At 36.4% G+C, this 17,365-nt stretch overlaps 2 protein-coding genes, 1 long non-coding RNA gene and 1 pseudogene across 4 annotated transcripts in view; 2 read left to right on the top strand and 2 right to left on the bottom strand.

The window, feature by feature from the left end:
• The window catches only part of LOC145467435 (uncharacterized), a 267,594-nt pseudogene that overhangs the window by 166,377 nt on the left and 83,852 nt on the right, over positions 1–17,365 (bottom strand). The gene's annotated exons all lie outside the window — the stretch shown is intronic.
• LOC145467500 (uncharacterized) lies at positions 1,523–10,277 on the top strand. Its single transcript, XR_014042072.1, has 3 exons — positions 1,523–2,559; positions 9,126–9,210; positions 10,191–10,277. It is a non-coding gene; the product is annotated as an uncharacterized LOC145467500 (long non-coding RNA).
• Positions 3,708–5,365, top strand: LOC145467392 (uncharacterized). The gene has a single exon (XM_081450949.1). It carries the CDS (start codon positions 3,781–3,783, stop codon positions 5,359–5,361), a length of 1,581 nt encoding a protein of 526 aa, XP_081307075.1. The 5' UTR covers positions 3,708–3,780; the 3' UTR covers positions 5,362–5,365.
• Positions 5,619–9,135, bottom strand: LOC145467332 (uncharacterized). Its single transcript, XM_081450881.1, has 2 exons — positions 7,633–9,135; positions 5,619–7,406 (listed from the first exon to the last, which is right to left on the bottom strand). The coding sequence occupies exons 1-2, from the start codon at positions 7,960–7,962 to the stop codon at positions 5,622–5,624; spliced, it is 2,115 nt and encodes a 704-aa protein (XP_081307007.1). The 5' UTR covers positions 7,963–9,135; the 3' UTR covers positions 5,619–5,621.

Raw genomic sequence — 17,365 nt, 5'->3', positions numbered from 1 at the left:
GTACGCACGACGGCGACGACGACGACGACGACGACGGAGTCGCGCAAGATGGCGCCATTCTCCAGCTAATAGGTTGACAGAGACATGCACCCTCGGTTTGTAGCGAGAGAATGCCATTTTTCTTGGCGGGATTTTTAAAGTGCTACTGAAACGAAATTTTCGTACTCTCTTTTATTAGCCCAATTTGTAGTTTCAAACGTGCTTAAAGTAATGGTGAACTTTATTTCTGTCAAATCCTAACGGAAAGTGCTTTTTTTAGCTGCTGAAATCGACTTTTTGGAGCAAAACTGTGTCCGGGCTCTGGAACCGAGTTTAAGGACCTTATGACGTCACTGGTTGTATTCACGCAAGAAGCGCTATAGATTCTCTCTTGTTTTCACTTGATTTATTCAAGTTTATTCTTCATATTGTCGATACCTGTTAGTTTTCTACCTTGTAATTTCTGTCCAGTCTTGACAGGAAATACGTATCATGAACGTTGGAGGGCGCCAAAGAGTGTAGATTCACCAAAATAAATGCTACACATTAGAACAGCTCAGTTACTTTTCGAACATCTTGAGTACTCCATTGGAGATTTCGAAGACGAGTATGGCAACTTTTATATCACGTCCTAAAGCCTAAACACGATATTTCGTCGTCTGTTTTCAGCCTGGTTCTGAAATTTGGATTCTCACGTTTATCTAAGGTCTATTACACAAGGTTCGAATATATCCTCGGCAACTTTACTGTAGAAAAAGCCGTAAGCGCATCAGCCATCCGCACAATCACGAAATTATTAACGGTCCACAAGCTTTGAGTCGAGTACTTCTTTGCACACAGAGGGCATCTTTTTATGATACTAATAAGTGAGAGTTCTTGTGGTAGACAAAATGTATCTTTGAAAATTGTGATCCGCAGCAGGGTTTGCTTTATCGCCGCATAAGTATCAGTGTAAATAAAGCGGGAATTTCGCTTCTCTTTTACACGTATCTCCCAATTGCAATACTTCACGGTCGATGGATTACTTTGAGTTCTTTAGCACATACTTATGTCTATGATCTTCATTTAATAGTATCCAAATTCAAAGCAATTCGTTAAAACGTCACTAGTTTACACTGCTTGCGAAGGTTTATTAAACAGAATTTGAACTAATTTGCATATATCACCTTTCGCCGCCGACATTGTCACGCTTTCTCTCGTTTCCTGAAAACATACCTGTAGGGTCATGGCAGCTTAGTTTACCTTTATAGTTTAAATTCGCTCCCTCATATAAAAGAAGAGGGTTTCTTAAATTGTTGCTGTTTTGATAACTTGTAAGATGTAGCAGATACAACTGGACTAAAGGTCACTGTAGCACAATCTCGTCCGCGGTGAAACTCACAAAGCGTCCGGTTTCCTCGAAGCGAAGCGACTCGAAACTCGAAGCGTTGTTGCTGCGATTCGTGCAGTAGCAGTCCGGATAATATTTTCAAAAGCCGCTTTCTCTTGTTTTCATGTCTTTTCTACTTTATGAGTGTAGATATTGTTTAACTGTGTGGTGGCCATTTCACCAAGAGTCCCGATCATTTTGCGATCTAAGAACTCCCACTCGTTTGCTTGCTTACATAGAATATCCTGCAAATATCCAATTAAATAGACTGAAAAGCCCCAGGATCGACTCTCCACCTCTTCATGTCTAAGGCTACTGTTATTATCTGCTTTACAGCTCTGAGATGTCCTTAAGATGTTTTTTGGGGGGCTTCGAACAGTATTGTTTTCTCCCATAATCATTCTAAATTTTCAGCGCGGCATGTGAGTAATACAACCAGTGACGTCACTAGGCTGTTTTGGCTGCGCCAAGATGGCCGCCAATTTTGGGCTTAACCAGCCAACTTCGAACGGCTGAAAAAGCAGTTTTCGCTTACCGTATGCGAAAAAAAAGTCTGCAGTGTTTCCAAGTAAGGTTGAAACTTTATTACTAAGCAAAAATCTCACATACGAAAATTTCGTTTCAGTGGCACTTTAAAGAAAAACGATAGGGGAGGTTGATCTAATGTTTTTAAGACAGGGTTGCACTGAAGCAAAAAACAGAAAGTAAGAATTAACAGGCAAAGAAGTAGCGAAGAAGATCGCGAAAAAGACTGAGCGGGCCAGCGCTGAGGAAGGAGGCGAAACAGTACTGAACAATGCCGTGAATTATAGCTAGTCAAGGGCTAGAGAAAGGAGGTGAAATAATACCGAACAATGCCGTGAACCAAAGCTAACGAGGGCTATAGAAAGGAGGCGAAAGTACCCGACAAATTGATTCAGAAGACTGCACTCTCCATGGCCAAGTTCAAAATTCGCGCGAACGTGATGCTGTGCAGCCGTGCAAGAAAATTCAAAAGTCACATGATTTGGTCAGGTGATGAACAAGAGAAATCAAACGTACCTGAGTGTTTTAGAGAAATTACAAAACAGTAAACGTAGCGGAAAGAAGTGGTTGATTCGTTGATCTATCGAAAATATAACTTCAGTTCAGTCTTCACAACTTTTGCTGCAAGTTTCTGCCTGGAAGATTTCAGGAGATTTACACTGGCCGAACTGAATTGCCAACTTGCGGTAAGTGACTTTTGTTGTTGCGTTTGCTATGAAAATTAACAAGTTGCCTCTGCGATATAAGCTTAGCTAAGCTTATTTTCAATTGGAATCCATTAAAAGTCTTCCTTATTTGAAGCCATGCTGTAAGAGATTTTAAAAATTGCATCGTTTTAATTTCGCTCGTCTCTAAACAATAACACGTGGGTCGCTTTGGAGGTTGCTGTACGTTGTAAACAAATAAAGTTTTCTGTCGATTTTCGTCGTCAACTTAAGCTTATAGCCTCACGTCTAAAAATAAGCTTAACCAAAACCGTACTTGTAAACACGGCCGGGCGAGTTTTGAAGTTTTCTCTGTGTTAGTTAGCACTGCCGCTTCGTAGACTGCTAAAATTTATTCTTCTGTTGTTGAAAACCAAGAAAGGTCTACAAACCATTTTAAGCCGAAGCGAACAGGATTTGCTAAATTTACTTTTGTTCCTATGTGAATATTTGCATATTGTGATTACAAAGTATGGAGATTTCCTTGTTTTGTTAGTTCAATTTATTCGGTTTGGCGAAATGCTTTTGTGCATTCCGAGGTTAATTTGGTTGAAGACTGGTAAAGCTACTGCCAATAAAATGACTGCAAAGCTAAATTAAGCCGTCGGCAAAAATACAGACTCTCAGTAATATTCAATCAAATTTAAGCGTGAATAATTTTTAAACTTTAACACTGCAAGCTTAAACGAATTTTCTTTATCCTCTCTTTTGTTCGGTCACCTTTCACTGAGAAGGGATTTGCTGTTGATACTCGAGCTCAGATGTAGTGATATGCATCTTGTGTTTATAATGTAGATTTCCTCGTTTGATTTTGTTGTCTGTCCAATTAGTTCGGTTTGGTGAAATGCTTATATAGTCCACAATGTCGAGTAGACGATTATGCATGGCAATCCTGTCTGCAAATAAAGCTCTGCTTTGATTTTGATTGGCTATTTCGTTTTATTTGTGCCATTGCTTTTGGTTGGGGGTACATGGACCCTATTTTCTTCATAAGAGGTTATTCCCCAATGCGGTATTTACATTTAATATGGAAAATGTTCCTAAAAAGTGAGATGGTACTAATTAACTTGGTAAATTGAACAGTGTAATAGAAGTTCTTGCCCTAACCATTTCTCGATAATTGCCTGATTTCATACCGTGGGAGCCTGGCACAAGTTATCGGTTTTGCCGGACGGAAGTGCACTTCAGTTTGATGGCGTAGAGATGGCGACTTACACGAAAACTTGGCATTGGAATTGTGCCAGTTCTTTGTGTACGAATAATTACAGAACTAAAGGAATAACGTACTACACTTTGCCCAGCGATCCTGAGCTTCAAAAAGGATATAGGAAAGTTCTTATGAACGAAAATATTAACTGGAGAAAACATGTTATATGTAGCGCTCACTGGAGCTCGGGGAAACGAGAGAACAAGAATCAATTGCCAGACATAATTTGTACAAAAGAATATGCTGCTAATCTGGAAAAAGAGTACTCCCAAAAACCATCTAGGGAATTGAAAAGGAAGATTGACTGTACAAAAACGGTTCTTGCTTCGTCGAATGCCAATACCGTGAGGAGTACTCCGAGGAAAGCCCCTGCAAGTAGGACGCCGCTTCCTTCACGCCCTGTTAAGAAAAGGAAAATTTTATCAGAGAAACTGGAAGCTGAGAATTCCAGCTTAAAATGCCAGGTTGAGAGTTTAACTAAAGAACTCGAGCAGAAAAATAGTTGTATTGACAAATTGCAACAAGAGCTAAGAAAGCTTCAAACGGAAATGATAGCCTTACAAGACAAAATGAAGTTTGAGATAGATTCTTTCGAAAAGAAAATAAAAGAAATGAAATTCGACCTTAATAAGAGAAGATTCACCTATGACTGCTTGAAGAACAGGGAAAAGGAATTCTTTGACATGTGTGGACTCACTGTGAATGAATTTGACTGTCTTTTTGCATGTGTGATTCCTTTCTTACATCTGATTTTGTATCCTGACTGTGTTCAAACTTTGGAAAAATTAGATTCACATAATAAACTTCTTGACAACAGAACAGAACTCCTTGTCACACTGACTGTGGCAAGACATGCAGTGGATCTAGTCATTATGGCCAAGTTAGTAGGTGGAAGTTCCTCAACTATTTCAAGAGTGTTTGTTGCTTGGATGGTTTTCCTTCGCTGTGTGCTAGACGAAGTTAATCTGAAGCCATTGCCTGGCTTTATAGAAGCTTTCCTCCCTAGAGTTTTTGTTGATGCAGGGTATGCTGACTGTGGAATTCTTGGGGACAACACAGAGACCTGGATTGCTCAATCGGAGAATTTTGAGTTGAATAACCTCACCTTCAGCCATTACAAAAATCACACAACTGGTAAAGTATCTGTGTGGATTTTTCCTCATGGTGCTTTATGCAAATGCTCTGATGCTTTTCCTGGGTCAATCTCAGATGAACAACTCACTGAACAACTTGGAGTTATAGACTACTGTCCTAAGGGAAAGGTGGTTATGACTGATAAGGGCTTTGCAATTAGTGATTTATGTCACGAAATGGGAGTACATCACAACAGGCCACCATTGAAGAACAATTGTCAGTATGATGAAAATGACATAAATCTAAATTTTGATATTGCAACCCTTCGCATTTATAATGAAAATGCAATTGGCAGAATTCATGACTGGTCAATCTTGAACAAATGCTGGCCTTCAGGGAGAGTTGACCTTCTTGGAATTTGTTGGATTGCACTGGCACACATTGTTAACTTGACTAAGAAACCTGTTGGTCCCAAGGAAACACAAGACAGCAAAGTGCAGTAAAATGACATTTAAATACAACTCGATATCCTGCTAACAGGCATTGTTACAAGACATGCTATCTTCATAAACAGAAAACACTTTACAGTTTTAATATTTGATTTCTAAATTAACATTTTGTACAAGTACTATATTTGTAGCATAATGCAAATGAGCTGCAGATGGTCAGAGAACAAATAAGAGCTCATGTTTGTAACCCAACAATAATCTCTGTTAGCTTGCTTATGTCCTTCACAGCTATTTTTAAGACAAATTTGAGATTATTAATCTGAAGAGTTTATGTCGATTTTCATTACTTTTTTGGCTTCTTCTTTTACCCATGATCTCAATGGTTTTGTGCTTTGAAAGGTTGGCACCCTGCCAACATTCAGCTCACCCAGCTTTTTAAGGAGTTTGTTCTCTTCATGAGGCCATTCACAGATAATACTTTCAGTGATCATGTGATCAATGATGGTTTTTGTAACAGTGAGAAGCAAGTTGTTTTTCTGTATTAAAAATAGATTGAAGCTTTTTGTTTCAGGATGATAGGATTGCAAAAACACAATAGTTACTCCAGTGATTGCCATCTGGTAATTTGTCTGGAGAAGATGGTTAGCTGTTATAGCGATGAGAGGTCCCTCACTCCCTGCCACCCTTGTTTTAACTTCCAATAAAAAACCCAGGCCAACACCATCTGGGCTTCCCCCATAGTTAATATCACTTGGGTGGGCAAAAAAACCACATGAAGTGACTGGCAGTTTTGTTGCTGTTACAAAAGCTTCAACAGCTTCACCCTCAAACTGTCTACCTCTGGTAAAACTAGCAAATTTCTTTGGGTTAACTTTATTAGGATCTATTTTGTTTTTGACACATAATAAATAATGCAAGTGCTCTTTCTCTCCAGCAAGTCCAATCAGATTACCTATTATACTGCAGGTTACTTTTCCAATATGGAGATGAAACCATTCTTGGGTATTTTGTTTGACTTCATGGTAATTAAAGCCAAATGCATAAACTGGTTTCAAGGGAGGAACTGATATGGACAGAACTTTGGTATTTTTGTCCCCCTCACTAACAAGATTACCCTTAGCAGCCTCAACAATACCTTCTAACTGCTTAACATACAAATGTACTGTTTCATGTTCATACATAGTTTGATTCTTTGCCACTGAAGCACCAGGGGCATGTTGATCCTCAGCTGGGGCTAACATTCCTGTGACAAGCTGATCATCTTCAGTGTTTGGATCTTCAACAATGTTATCAGTCAATAGCAAAGGTGCATGCCAAACATCACAATCATTCGCAGAAAATCTTGGCTTTAGCACTTGCTCATCATGAAAGCAGTCCTTTGCATAGTTGTGATCTTGAAGGGCTTGTTTTAATCTGTAATTATAATTGTAATGCAGCTGCTCAAAAAGCCCAGATTTCACATCATATTTCTTTAGCTGGTCATAGATATGGCTCTCAATGTTAACCTTAGTTTCTTGAATCCCATTTCTGATTCTAGATACCATTCCATCAATATCATGTTTCGACCAATCATTTTTCTCCAATGACTCATCTGACAAGGCTTGGTCATTTGAAACATTCAACTTTCTTTTTGGGCGTGAACTGTCCAGTGTCTTTCTGGATGATCGCACATTTCGGAGTTGGGACAGAGGTACATGACACAGCTCAGTTTGCTTTGTTACACCCTTTCTGTGCCACTTTTGAATTTTCTGAGTGCAAGTAAGAGCAAGAAATTTAACTCCATGGCTGGTGTAATGTTGCAGATATATCAGTAAGCAAACAACATGACAGCATAACCCTGAAAGTCCCACTGCACATTCACAGTGGCCCTTAATAGGTGTACCATCCTGGAACAGAACAACTGCAGGTCTTGTTACTCCATTGTTTGTAGGTGTAAAACTTTTAAATATATGTGCTTTTATGAAAATAGAACTTCCTTCTTTGCAGACTTTAACGGTTTTAACTTTCCTGCTGTTGAACATGCGGAGAGCTTTCCGGTACTGACCTAGGCTACCTTGGCGCTTGAGAGCTTGATAATTTTTGATCATGGCACCTGTAACCTAAAACAAAAATTCTACACATTATACATTGAACAGCTATACTTAAAATAAACTTCATTGAGTCCCAGCTCGCAAATTACCAGTCTAAATAGAACTTACAACAGTTTATTTTCAATGGGAATTCTTGGTTAGAAAAAAAAAATCAAAATAAGAAACAGGCAAGACTCATTTGTTCACGCAAACATTAAAAGTGAAAAAAAAACAAAACAAAACAAAAATGAATTACCTTTGGATAATGACTTGAATCTGATGTCCAGGTTGCTTCTGGTGGCGGAATGTTGCGTACTAAGACCCGTGATTTGAACTTGAAGGATTTCTTTCTCCTTAATATAATCTTATCCAAGATCAGTGGGTTTTTTTTTAGGTTAACGATTCTCTTGACCAAGAGTTCCTTCGATCCAGACACACTTTGCCCAAGTTTAAGTAAGCACTTCTGAAGGCATTCTACGCTCCACTTCGATGGATCCTCGGAAATAACCTTCGTTTTAACTTCTCCAAGGGAAATTTCGGGCCGGCTTTCCTTTTTCGCGGTCTTTTTACTTGATTTGCTTTCCATGTTGTCGAGAAAAGGCAAGTCATAAGGTCACGAAAGAAAAGCCAAAAGGCCACTTCCGTCCGGATAAAATTAAATTAGTGCCAGTCTCTCTCGGTTTGAAATTGGGCAATAAGAATAACTTTTGCATACATATATACACAATTTCGTTGGAGAGAGTGCTCTCCTATCTCCACTCTCTCTCTCTCTGCTCTCTTCTTCACACTAATTTTTTATTAACTAACTTATTAAATGAATGTCACTGACTGTTTTCTTTGTTGTGCATGCATACTTTTTTGCTCATCGAAGAAAGTTTCAGTTTCTTCCTGGCTCTACAGTTTCCTTTGTCCTGTCCTGTACCAATTCGTTTGTGATATAACTTTGTGAATTCTCTATTCTCCTTAAATTTTACACGTATCTCATCAGGTTGATAGAATGCACCCTCAGAGTGTTCCATCATTGCCTTCGGTCGCTACAATTTTCCGGAAAAAAGCAATAGTTTTCTTAATTTCCTTTTACTTTGTGTTAGGACTTTTTAGCATGCCTGTAATTGGTCCATGGGCATTACAGGAGAATAATTTTCAAGTAAAGAATTACATTCGTTTTAGTGTTGAGTATTTTAAATTGTTATGAATTAGGCATTTATTTTTATTTTTATTTTTTATATTTTTTATTTTAGTCGCACGCAATGTTTTAGGATTTTACCGAGGTATACCATGTAAATATAAATAATGCACTGGAATTGGCCAATCAGAGTGTGCATTATATCAGCTTAAACACAAACCATGTATAATAAATGACTTGTATGTAAATGATATTTTTATTACAGAGAACTGGACAGGGCAAGAACTTCTCCTTCTTTTGTGAATTTATATATTAATTCCTCTCAGTGCTGTCAAGATGTCTCAGGAACCTTCATTTCTGATAATCTATTATTTTCCACCATACCTACAGCACAGAAGCTCACCAAATCCTAACTGATAACTAACATGTGTGTATCTCTAGCCTTTCAGCTGTGTGCTACATGTATATTTTGTTATCCTGCCTTAACTGTTAGAAGCAATTTTGACAGAGCTGTTTCAACAGTTTCACTTATATTGATTTCCAGTAACAGCGCTACATGTAGCAGTGTTATTGAGTATGAACTTTATGGAGGATTTTAAATTTTTATTTTTTTATGATTACAGATGACAACAAAATATACATGTGTATACATAACCTGATGTTGGTGTTGGTTACAAACCGTAGTTCATAATAGTCATCCTATTACAGGTAAGGGGGAAAAGTTCAGAAAGTTTAGAACATTTCTTCCCCCAGCACACCTTCTGTCTATAGGTGCAATAGTTAAGAGGTTATATATACAGGTATATACGAAGAGTAATGTAAAGTTACTGTATAAACTTAGCATTAAAATCTGACATTTGAACACCTCCTTTGCTAAAATTAGTCACGATTTAATTGTTATCACTCCCTGTGAATTCATAGAGATTCCAGAGGCAAATTATCACCTAATGTGGAAGTCCTGTCTTCAAGTGAGGGAAAACGACACAAAAGAGTTACAATGAAAGTAAAAAGAATAGATCGTTTTCACGTGACGTCATCACTTTCTAAAATCCAAAATTAAAGAACCACCAAAGTTTTTATCCTCATCAGGCATAAGAGGCGGTATATTTATATCTGTTTACAATTTTACAGCTCAATAACGTGCTTCGTTTGGAATCCAGAGCATTTTGAATTTCAGGGTTATGGAGGTGCGTGACATAAGGCTATGATCGAGTTCGTCGAAAAATATATACTTATCTCATGATTTTGAGCTTTTTTAGAAGTTTGAGTATTAGGAAAAGTGCTTATGTAAATGCTTGTTTGATCAGTACTGATAATCAGTCGCCTAGATAGCCAGAGAAAGTTCCAGATGTTTACTCTATTTTCCAGCCGCCATATTGGTGTACCACGGAGGTACACCAACATGGCATTTTCATACTGGGCTCTGTAAATATCTGCGAAACATTTCAACGAATATCTGTAGTTCAGGGAAACGTACAGGCCTAAAACTTGGAGAAGTGTCTTATTTAGTTACCTTCTATAACATCATAATTTCATAGCTTTTTCCAAAGGATGGTTTTCGATTTATTTTTTTATTGCGTGACAGTGAAAACGATCTATTGTGAATGTTGATATGGTGTACATTATACATCATGTAAAGGTATTTGGTGAGTGCCAAAGGCATAACATTTCATGTATTGCTTTTTCAGGACAAATTATATAACAGTGACCTTTTAAAAGGTGTGATCAGAAAAATAATGAGTACATTGTCCAGGCATCACCAGTTTATGGACGGCATATGTAGACAGTAAGAGGAACTGTAAGCGCCACGTAAGTTAGTTTTATGCTTATGACTTCTTGTTCTTGGATTTTGTGTCATTTCATCACAAGAATAGATAATGAAAGATGCAATAGTTGTTGCAATATATTTTTGAAGGAAAACTTATAAGTCTGCCTATGCTGGATAACAGCCATGTGTAAACTGAATGTGAAGCAAACACTCTGTTAAAGATGGGGGCAACCCTAAAACCCAGAAACTGGAATCCGGAATCTGGAACCAAAAACCACAATCCAGAAACCGAAAACCGGAATCCACAAATCAAAGAAAATAAGTTCTTCAAATACGCAAAAATTGTTTTGCTTAGCCTTTCGATGGTAAAAAGTAAGCTGTCAAGTAAAAAGGACCTCAAACTTAACCTTTTTTGAAACAAAAATTCCCTGTCTGTTGAAATCGCGCAACCGTTATTTCTAGTGAGGGCTATGATTATGAGAATCTCAATAAAGTGCGTCTTAATTTTATTCCAAGCACCTCGAGAGCGTCTAAAATAAGCTTGCTGATAATTGCCATTTTGTTCAATAAGTGATCTTCAATTTACCGGAAGTATAAATTTATCCTTTATGTCTAGTAGATACTGAACAAGATAGAAAATGTCATAGAGAACAGGATATCCATCAGTGGCAGCCCCCTGTACATTGACAGTCTGGCCCCCCACTTTCGAAGTCCAAAGCCTAACCCGTCTGGTCTAAATATGAAATTTGATTTTTCCAACAGATACAAGACCAATTCCAGATTAACACAATTTCCAGACTGATACTGTGACAAATCAGCATTTCATATTCTTGGCAGCCATCATATTAAAACAATTTGTAGAAATGTTGCACACTTACTTCCGTCTGCTTCTCACTTGGTAACAGATCAGACCACATGTTATTAAAAGATGCTAAAAGACTGCCAGAAACTCACTGCGATAGCCTATAATAGCTTGTTGTTAATGTGCTGCTCACCAGTCTTCTCAGAGCAATTTGATCTAGACAAGAACCGGGCTCTCACCAGGGCCAGCTTGAACAAAAGATGGGTAACTTAGCTTATGAGCAGGCTCTCGTGTTTGGGCTGGGGGCGTGAGTGGCAAAGCCACATGAAGGCTCTTGGTGACATGCCAGTGGAGAAAAACACTAGACACCTATTTAGCCTGCTCAGACACTAGAGACAGATACTAGAGCCTGCTCGCAGGCTATGAGTAACTCTATCCACCCAAAAAATCAGTAACCCTGACTGGATAGTGGTGTACCCAATGGATAGCTTTATGCAGCTTTTGAACAACCGGGCCAGATATATAGCTAAGGGTTGTTCAGAACTAGTCAATACTTTTTTAGCAATTACAGTCTGTGGCTGAAGTAAAGCCAAGAAAATAAATAACAACAAAATAATTTTTGCTCATATTTATTTATTAGACATTGCTGAAGTGAATTATTTCAATCATCATTCATAATATCTGGATTCCAGATTCTGGTTTTCGGTTCCAGATTCCAGATTCCAGATTCTGGATTCCGGATTTCGGTTTCCAAATTCAGTGTTTTAGGGTTGCCCCAGATGATGTATGTGCATATGTTAATCTTGAATAATCTGAAATTTCAGAGTTTAAAAATATCATATCATATCTGTGATGGTTCTGAGGTGGAGGGCTGTTACATGTACATGTAAATGTCTCATGCACAATTTTCCACTTGTTATGATTCAGGTGCAAATAGTTTCTGTATCTGTTGATGTGCAACAATCTACACCAATATTTCAACCTAATATTGTACAGTGTATATTAATTAACCAAATTATGCTGTTTTTAGTTGACCAATACTACTACATAGTAATGTGATGTTGAAGTGCACAAATTTACAAACATGCCCAGTGTCAACTTGTCAAATATACATGTATGAACTGGCCAGACAGTGTAGATTACAACATTCTCTGAAAGGTAAGATGTTTCTTAAACATTATTTTGTAATTAATGATTTCTCAGACATTGTTTTCTTCAAGAAAAGATTCATACCCCACATGGAGGTTTTTTCTCTATTAGAGCTCTTGATTCCTGATACTTTAATTTGGAATTTCTAAAGACTGGCCATGAATGGGTATTGGGTGTGAATATCTTCTGGAACTGCACATTCATTCATTGAGTAAGCAAGAACATCAGTATTTATCCTGACAAACTCTGATTTTCTTCTGGAAGCTGAACTCATATACAGTTGTACAGTTATATGTACAACCAAACAGCCTGGATGACCCTGTGATTGGAACTGTGCACATTGTTGTAACCCTCAATGTTCCAGTTTCTTGTTTGAAGCAAATTACATTTGCTCTCGAAAGCAAGTCACGAAGTTCATAACAGTTATGTAAGTTTGCTTTGTATCTCAGGGCAGAGCCTGCCACTGTGAAAGTTGGAGTACCAACCCCTAGCATTTGATTCACTACTAACACTCAGTAAACAACTAACAATGAAGTACACTGTATATCAAAGAAAGGAATTACATGCCTGTTCCAGTCAGTCAATATATGAACAGTTTACAGATGGGCAGCCTGTATTAAAACATCAAAGATTTTCAAAGCAACCATGGCCTGGTGAGATATTTCTGAGGAAATATAAATTTAAGGTCCTTATGATTGCTTATAGGCATTGATTTTTATTGTAAAAAATATCTTACTGAGTGTATTTTTCTTGTGTACTAATTGTTGTAGAACACAGAGATCACTGTTATGACAGATATATTAATTTGTGAAAAGTTCTATAAACAAATGCATCTGGGAACAAATAATTAATTTATCATGGATGCAGCTTCTGAGAGATCCCCAGTATTAATGGAACATACACTGTTCATACATGTAAAAGAGTTCAGTAATTCATTACTTATGATTGTAATGCTTTGTTTGGTTTCTCTGTATTTACAGACAACTTGATGGGATTATAAATTCTGCACCAAGTTCATTGAATAAACTGACTTGGAGGTTCAGTTCTGCAACCCATCCTTTGTGTAGTAATATCATAGCTGCAACATTGTGACAGATACACTGCATTACATTATTAACAAACACATATTAACTAATTATTTTTAAGTGCCTGTTAAATTAATCAGTTTTTCTTAGAGATAATTTACTCATGGTTTATTTAAATAATTGGCTTTTTGGCTTTAAAATGATATTTATTGAGCTTTTAAATCAATTTTGTGATAATCTGCATTGGACATGGCATAAATTGATATTTTGCCAACACGAAATGGAGAACTGGGTCTTAAGCAAAGTTGCAGGATTAGCATTTTTGTAGAAAGAAAGGGTTAAAAATTTGTGACATTCTACAGACAGCCTTGCCATTCGCAATGTCCAATAAGGTTAATTTGTTCCATTCTGTTGTAGAAATAGTGTTCTCTAATTTATAAATTACTTCAATCTGTTGTTTAAATGATTGCCTTATAACCCCATGTCTGGCTTTGGTGCATGTAGGATATTGATGTATTTTTTATCCATTTTGCTGTAAATTATCGTAAGTGATGTGTCAATCAAAACATATCTTGGATATGCTGGGCTCTTCTGACAAATGTACCTATGCCTGATATCCTTGGAGTGCATTTGGTTGTGTAGTGCAGACAAAATACATGTACATAATATAATTTCCTCTTAGCTTACTGATAATTCTTGGTATAATTTAATCATAGCAAAATTAATTAATGGAACCCAATAACAGCTCTTGTAGGCCACAATGCCAGTCGAGAAAAAGAACAAATCACATTGAAATTGAGTAATAAAATTACTATTAGAAGCCTATGCAAGTATTCATGATCAGCAAAAAAAAAAATATTGTAATTACCATTTATGCGAGGGTGATTTTGCTCATTGCAAACCCTTCCAGCAGGAGCAGACTCCATAAAATAGTGAAGATGGGTAAATGCATCTTTGGGGACAAGTTAGAAAACAAAACTTTCCAACTTTTCACATATGTATACTGTTTTGGTATTTTTGTGAGATTACATTTGGTAGAGATTCAGGGACTGAGTATATTGTAACCACTGTATTTCAATCAGTCCCCACAACAAAAAAATGTGTAAACTTCTTTTGTGTGGGAGTCCCCATGTTAACTAAGGAAGAATATAATGATTAATAACAATGCCTTGTCTTTCTGAATAAGGTAGGAAAGAACAAGAAATGCCACCAAAAAGCACAGAAGACAGTTGTGTTATGTGATCAAGATTTTTGGTGGCTTTCCAGAAATCCTTGAAATCATGGCTCTATATTTCACAATCACACCATCTTACACCTCGATCTGCTGATGTAATACTAGTTCCGGCTGAAACTATTAAATCATTCGCAATTTACCTCATACATGTTGGATTATTTTCATTAGTAGCAACATTCCGAAAAATAACTGAGGAGCTCCGCTTTTAGGCTGGCCTAAATCTATATATTATCACTTTTATCAAGCTCAAAATTTATTTTTTTAATTTGCAAAAATGAACACGTATCAATGAATTAAGTCAGTCTTGTTTAGCAAACTGTGAATAGAAATCAATGGGAGGGTCACAATTAAATTAGCCTCTTTCAGGCGTTCAGTTAGCTGGGGCGCAACCGAAAGAATAGGGGAGAAGCGCGGAGCGGGAAGACACCAGGCCTCTCTCTCGTTTCGTCGGTCAGCCCTGTTTTCGAGCTACGACCCACCTGACTGAACGCATCCATGGAAAAAGCTACAAATAAATTATATAAAGCTTACATAGATCCCGCTAGAACGGTTTTTATTGAATTGTTAAAAATTAATTATTTTTGCGCTACTATGCCACATAATTGGCTTAAAAACCTCGTGCCACTTTTTCATCCAATCACAAGTAAAACCAAAACCAAACGTGACTTACTCGCACAAGTTTTCCCGCGCTTAGCGTCAGCTATATGTGATAACTTCCAGTTTTGATTGGTTGACTGTACTATCTGTGTCCTTTGTATTTGGCTAGCTTGATTACTTTGGTTTTGGTTTAACAACACTCAATTGAAAACCGCTCTAAATAAACAGTGGCCTCCATTTTGTGCGGAAATATGCTCGGATAGTTGTCCGCGGACATTATCTGTTCCGAAACAGGGAACAGTTTTCCGAGAGCGTAACTCAAGGAAAACTAATAGCATTGAGGAATAGAAGGTCATTGTGTTGATTATCCTCCAAATATTTTTCGCATTACTTGCTTAGCTTAACTTTACATATGGAAATTTGTTTTTTTAGTAATTATACGGTAACATTAAACAATGAGAAAAAAACACTGTTTAGTCATTAGTGCAATTCCACTACAATTTCTAGAGTAGCCATTACACCGAGCTTTTAGAAGAAGCATTTGACTGGCTCAACTTAGAAATTATTTCAATGGTATTACCTGCAAGTATTATGTAGTAAAATTAGTTTCCCATCATTAATAAGTAAAGTGCATGAGCAAAATAGATTATATGCATTTCGTGAATTTTTGTTGATTTTGTAATTTAGAAAATGTTTATCCTACACTGATCACATTTATGGTCTTATTTTTACCCATTCGTATGGCTAAAACAGTTTCACCAAAAACACACAAAAATTTCAGTTCTGACTACAATAACTTTTAATAAGCATGAACTTCCGCAGCGACAATCTCGATAATGAGAACTGATTAATTAGGGCTGGGGCCTAGACACTTCCTCAATCATTATCCGGGACACTGACATCCATCCAGTTATGGGGCGCCGTTTGTAAATTTATTATTTAGACCGAATTTGTGCCATTTTCCCCTTATTTATAAACAATTGAAAATGCCAGAAAATTTATTTATAAATCAGACAAAAGAACTTGCCCGCTGATATGTAAATAATTATTTTAGGTTCGTCCTGGTTTATAAATAATCTTTTATCATAGAGTTATGATATATAAATAATAAACTACACAACTTCAATTATTTATAAATCAGGTCATCTCTCAAATAGTTATTTACATATCATAAAGTTTGTAAATCTTATTATTTATAAATAAATTATTTCGCCGGGAGTCTAAATTCATTATTTACAAATAATGAAGTTTCATTTCGCTGAATGTAAGTTTATTGTTTATAAATAATTAACTTCACTGACTGTGTAAATTCATTATTTAGAAATAATGAATTTCACCTCGCCGAGTGTAAATTTATTATTTATAAATGATGAAGTTCACCGAGTGTGTAAATTCATTATTTAGAAATAATGAACTTTCATCTCGCCGAGTGTAAATTTATTGTTTAGAAATAATGAACTTAACCGAGTGTGTAAATTCATTATTTGGAAATAATAAATTTCACCTCGCCGAGTGTAAATTTATTATTTAGAAATAATGAACTTAACCGAGTGTGTAAATTCATTATTTAGAAATAATAAATTTCACCTCGCCGAGTGTAAATTTATTATTTATAAATGATGAAGTTCACCGAGTGTGTAAATTCATTATTTAGAAATAATGAACTTTCATCTCGCCGAGTGTAAATTTATTGTTTAGAAATAATGAACTTAACCGAGTGTGTAAATTCATTATTTGGAAATAATAAATTTCACCTCGCCGAGTGTAAATTTATTATTTAGAAATAATGAACTTAACCGAGTGTGTAAATTCATTATTTAGAAATAATAAATTTCACCTCGCCGAGTGTAAATTTATTATTTAGAAATAATGAACTTCACCGAGTGTGTAAATTCATTATTTAGAAATAATGAACTTAACCGAGTGTGAAAATTCATTATTTAGAAATAATGAACGTCACTGAGTGTGTAAATTCGTTATTTAGAAATAATGAACTTTCATCTCGCCAAGTGTTAATTTATTACTTACAAATATGAACATCACCGAGTGTGTAAATGCATTATTTAGAAATAATGAAGTTTTATCTCGCCGAGTGTAAATTTATTATTTAGAAATAATGAACATCACCGAGTGTGTAAATGCATTATTTAGAAATAATGAACTTAACCGAGTGTGAAAATTCATTATTTAGAAATAATGAACGTCACCGAGTGTGTAAATTCGTTATTTAGAAATAATGAACATCATTGAGTTTGTAAATTCATTATTTAGGCTGGTTTTCACTAGCG

The sequence above is a fragment of the Orbicella franksi genome, chromosome 14 (genome assembly GCF_964199315.1).
Source record: "Orbicella franksi chromosome 14, jaOrbFran1.1, whole genome shotgun sequence".
Taxonomy (NCBI): Eukaryota; Metazoa; Cnidaria; class Anthozoa; order Scleractinia; family Merulinidae; genus Orbicella; species Orbicella franksi.
Note: the sequence above shows the minus strand (reverse complement) of the source record. Positions and strands in the feature narration are given on the sequence as shown.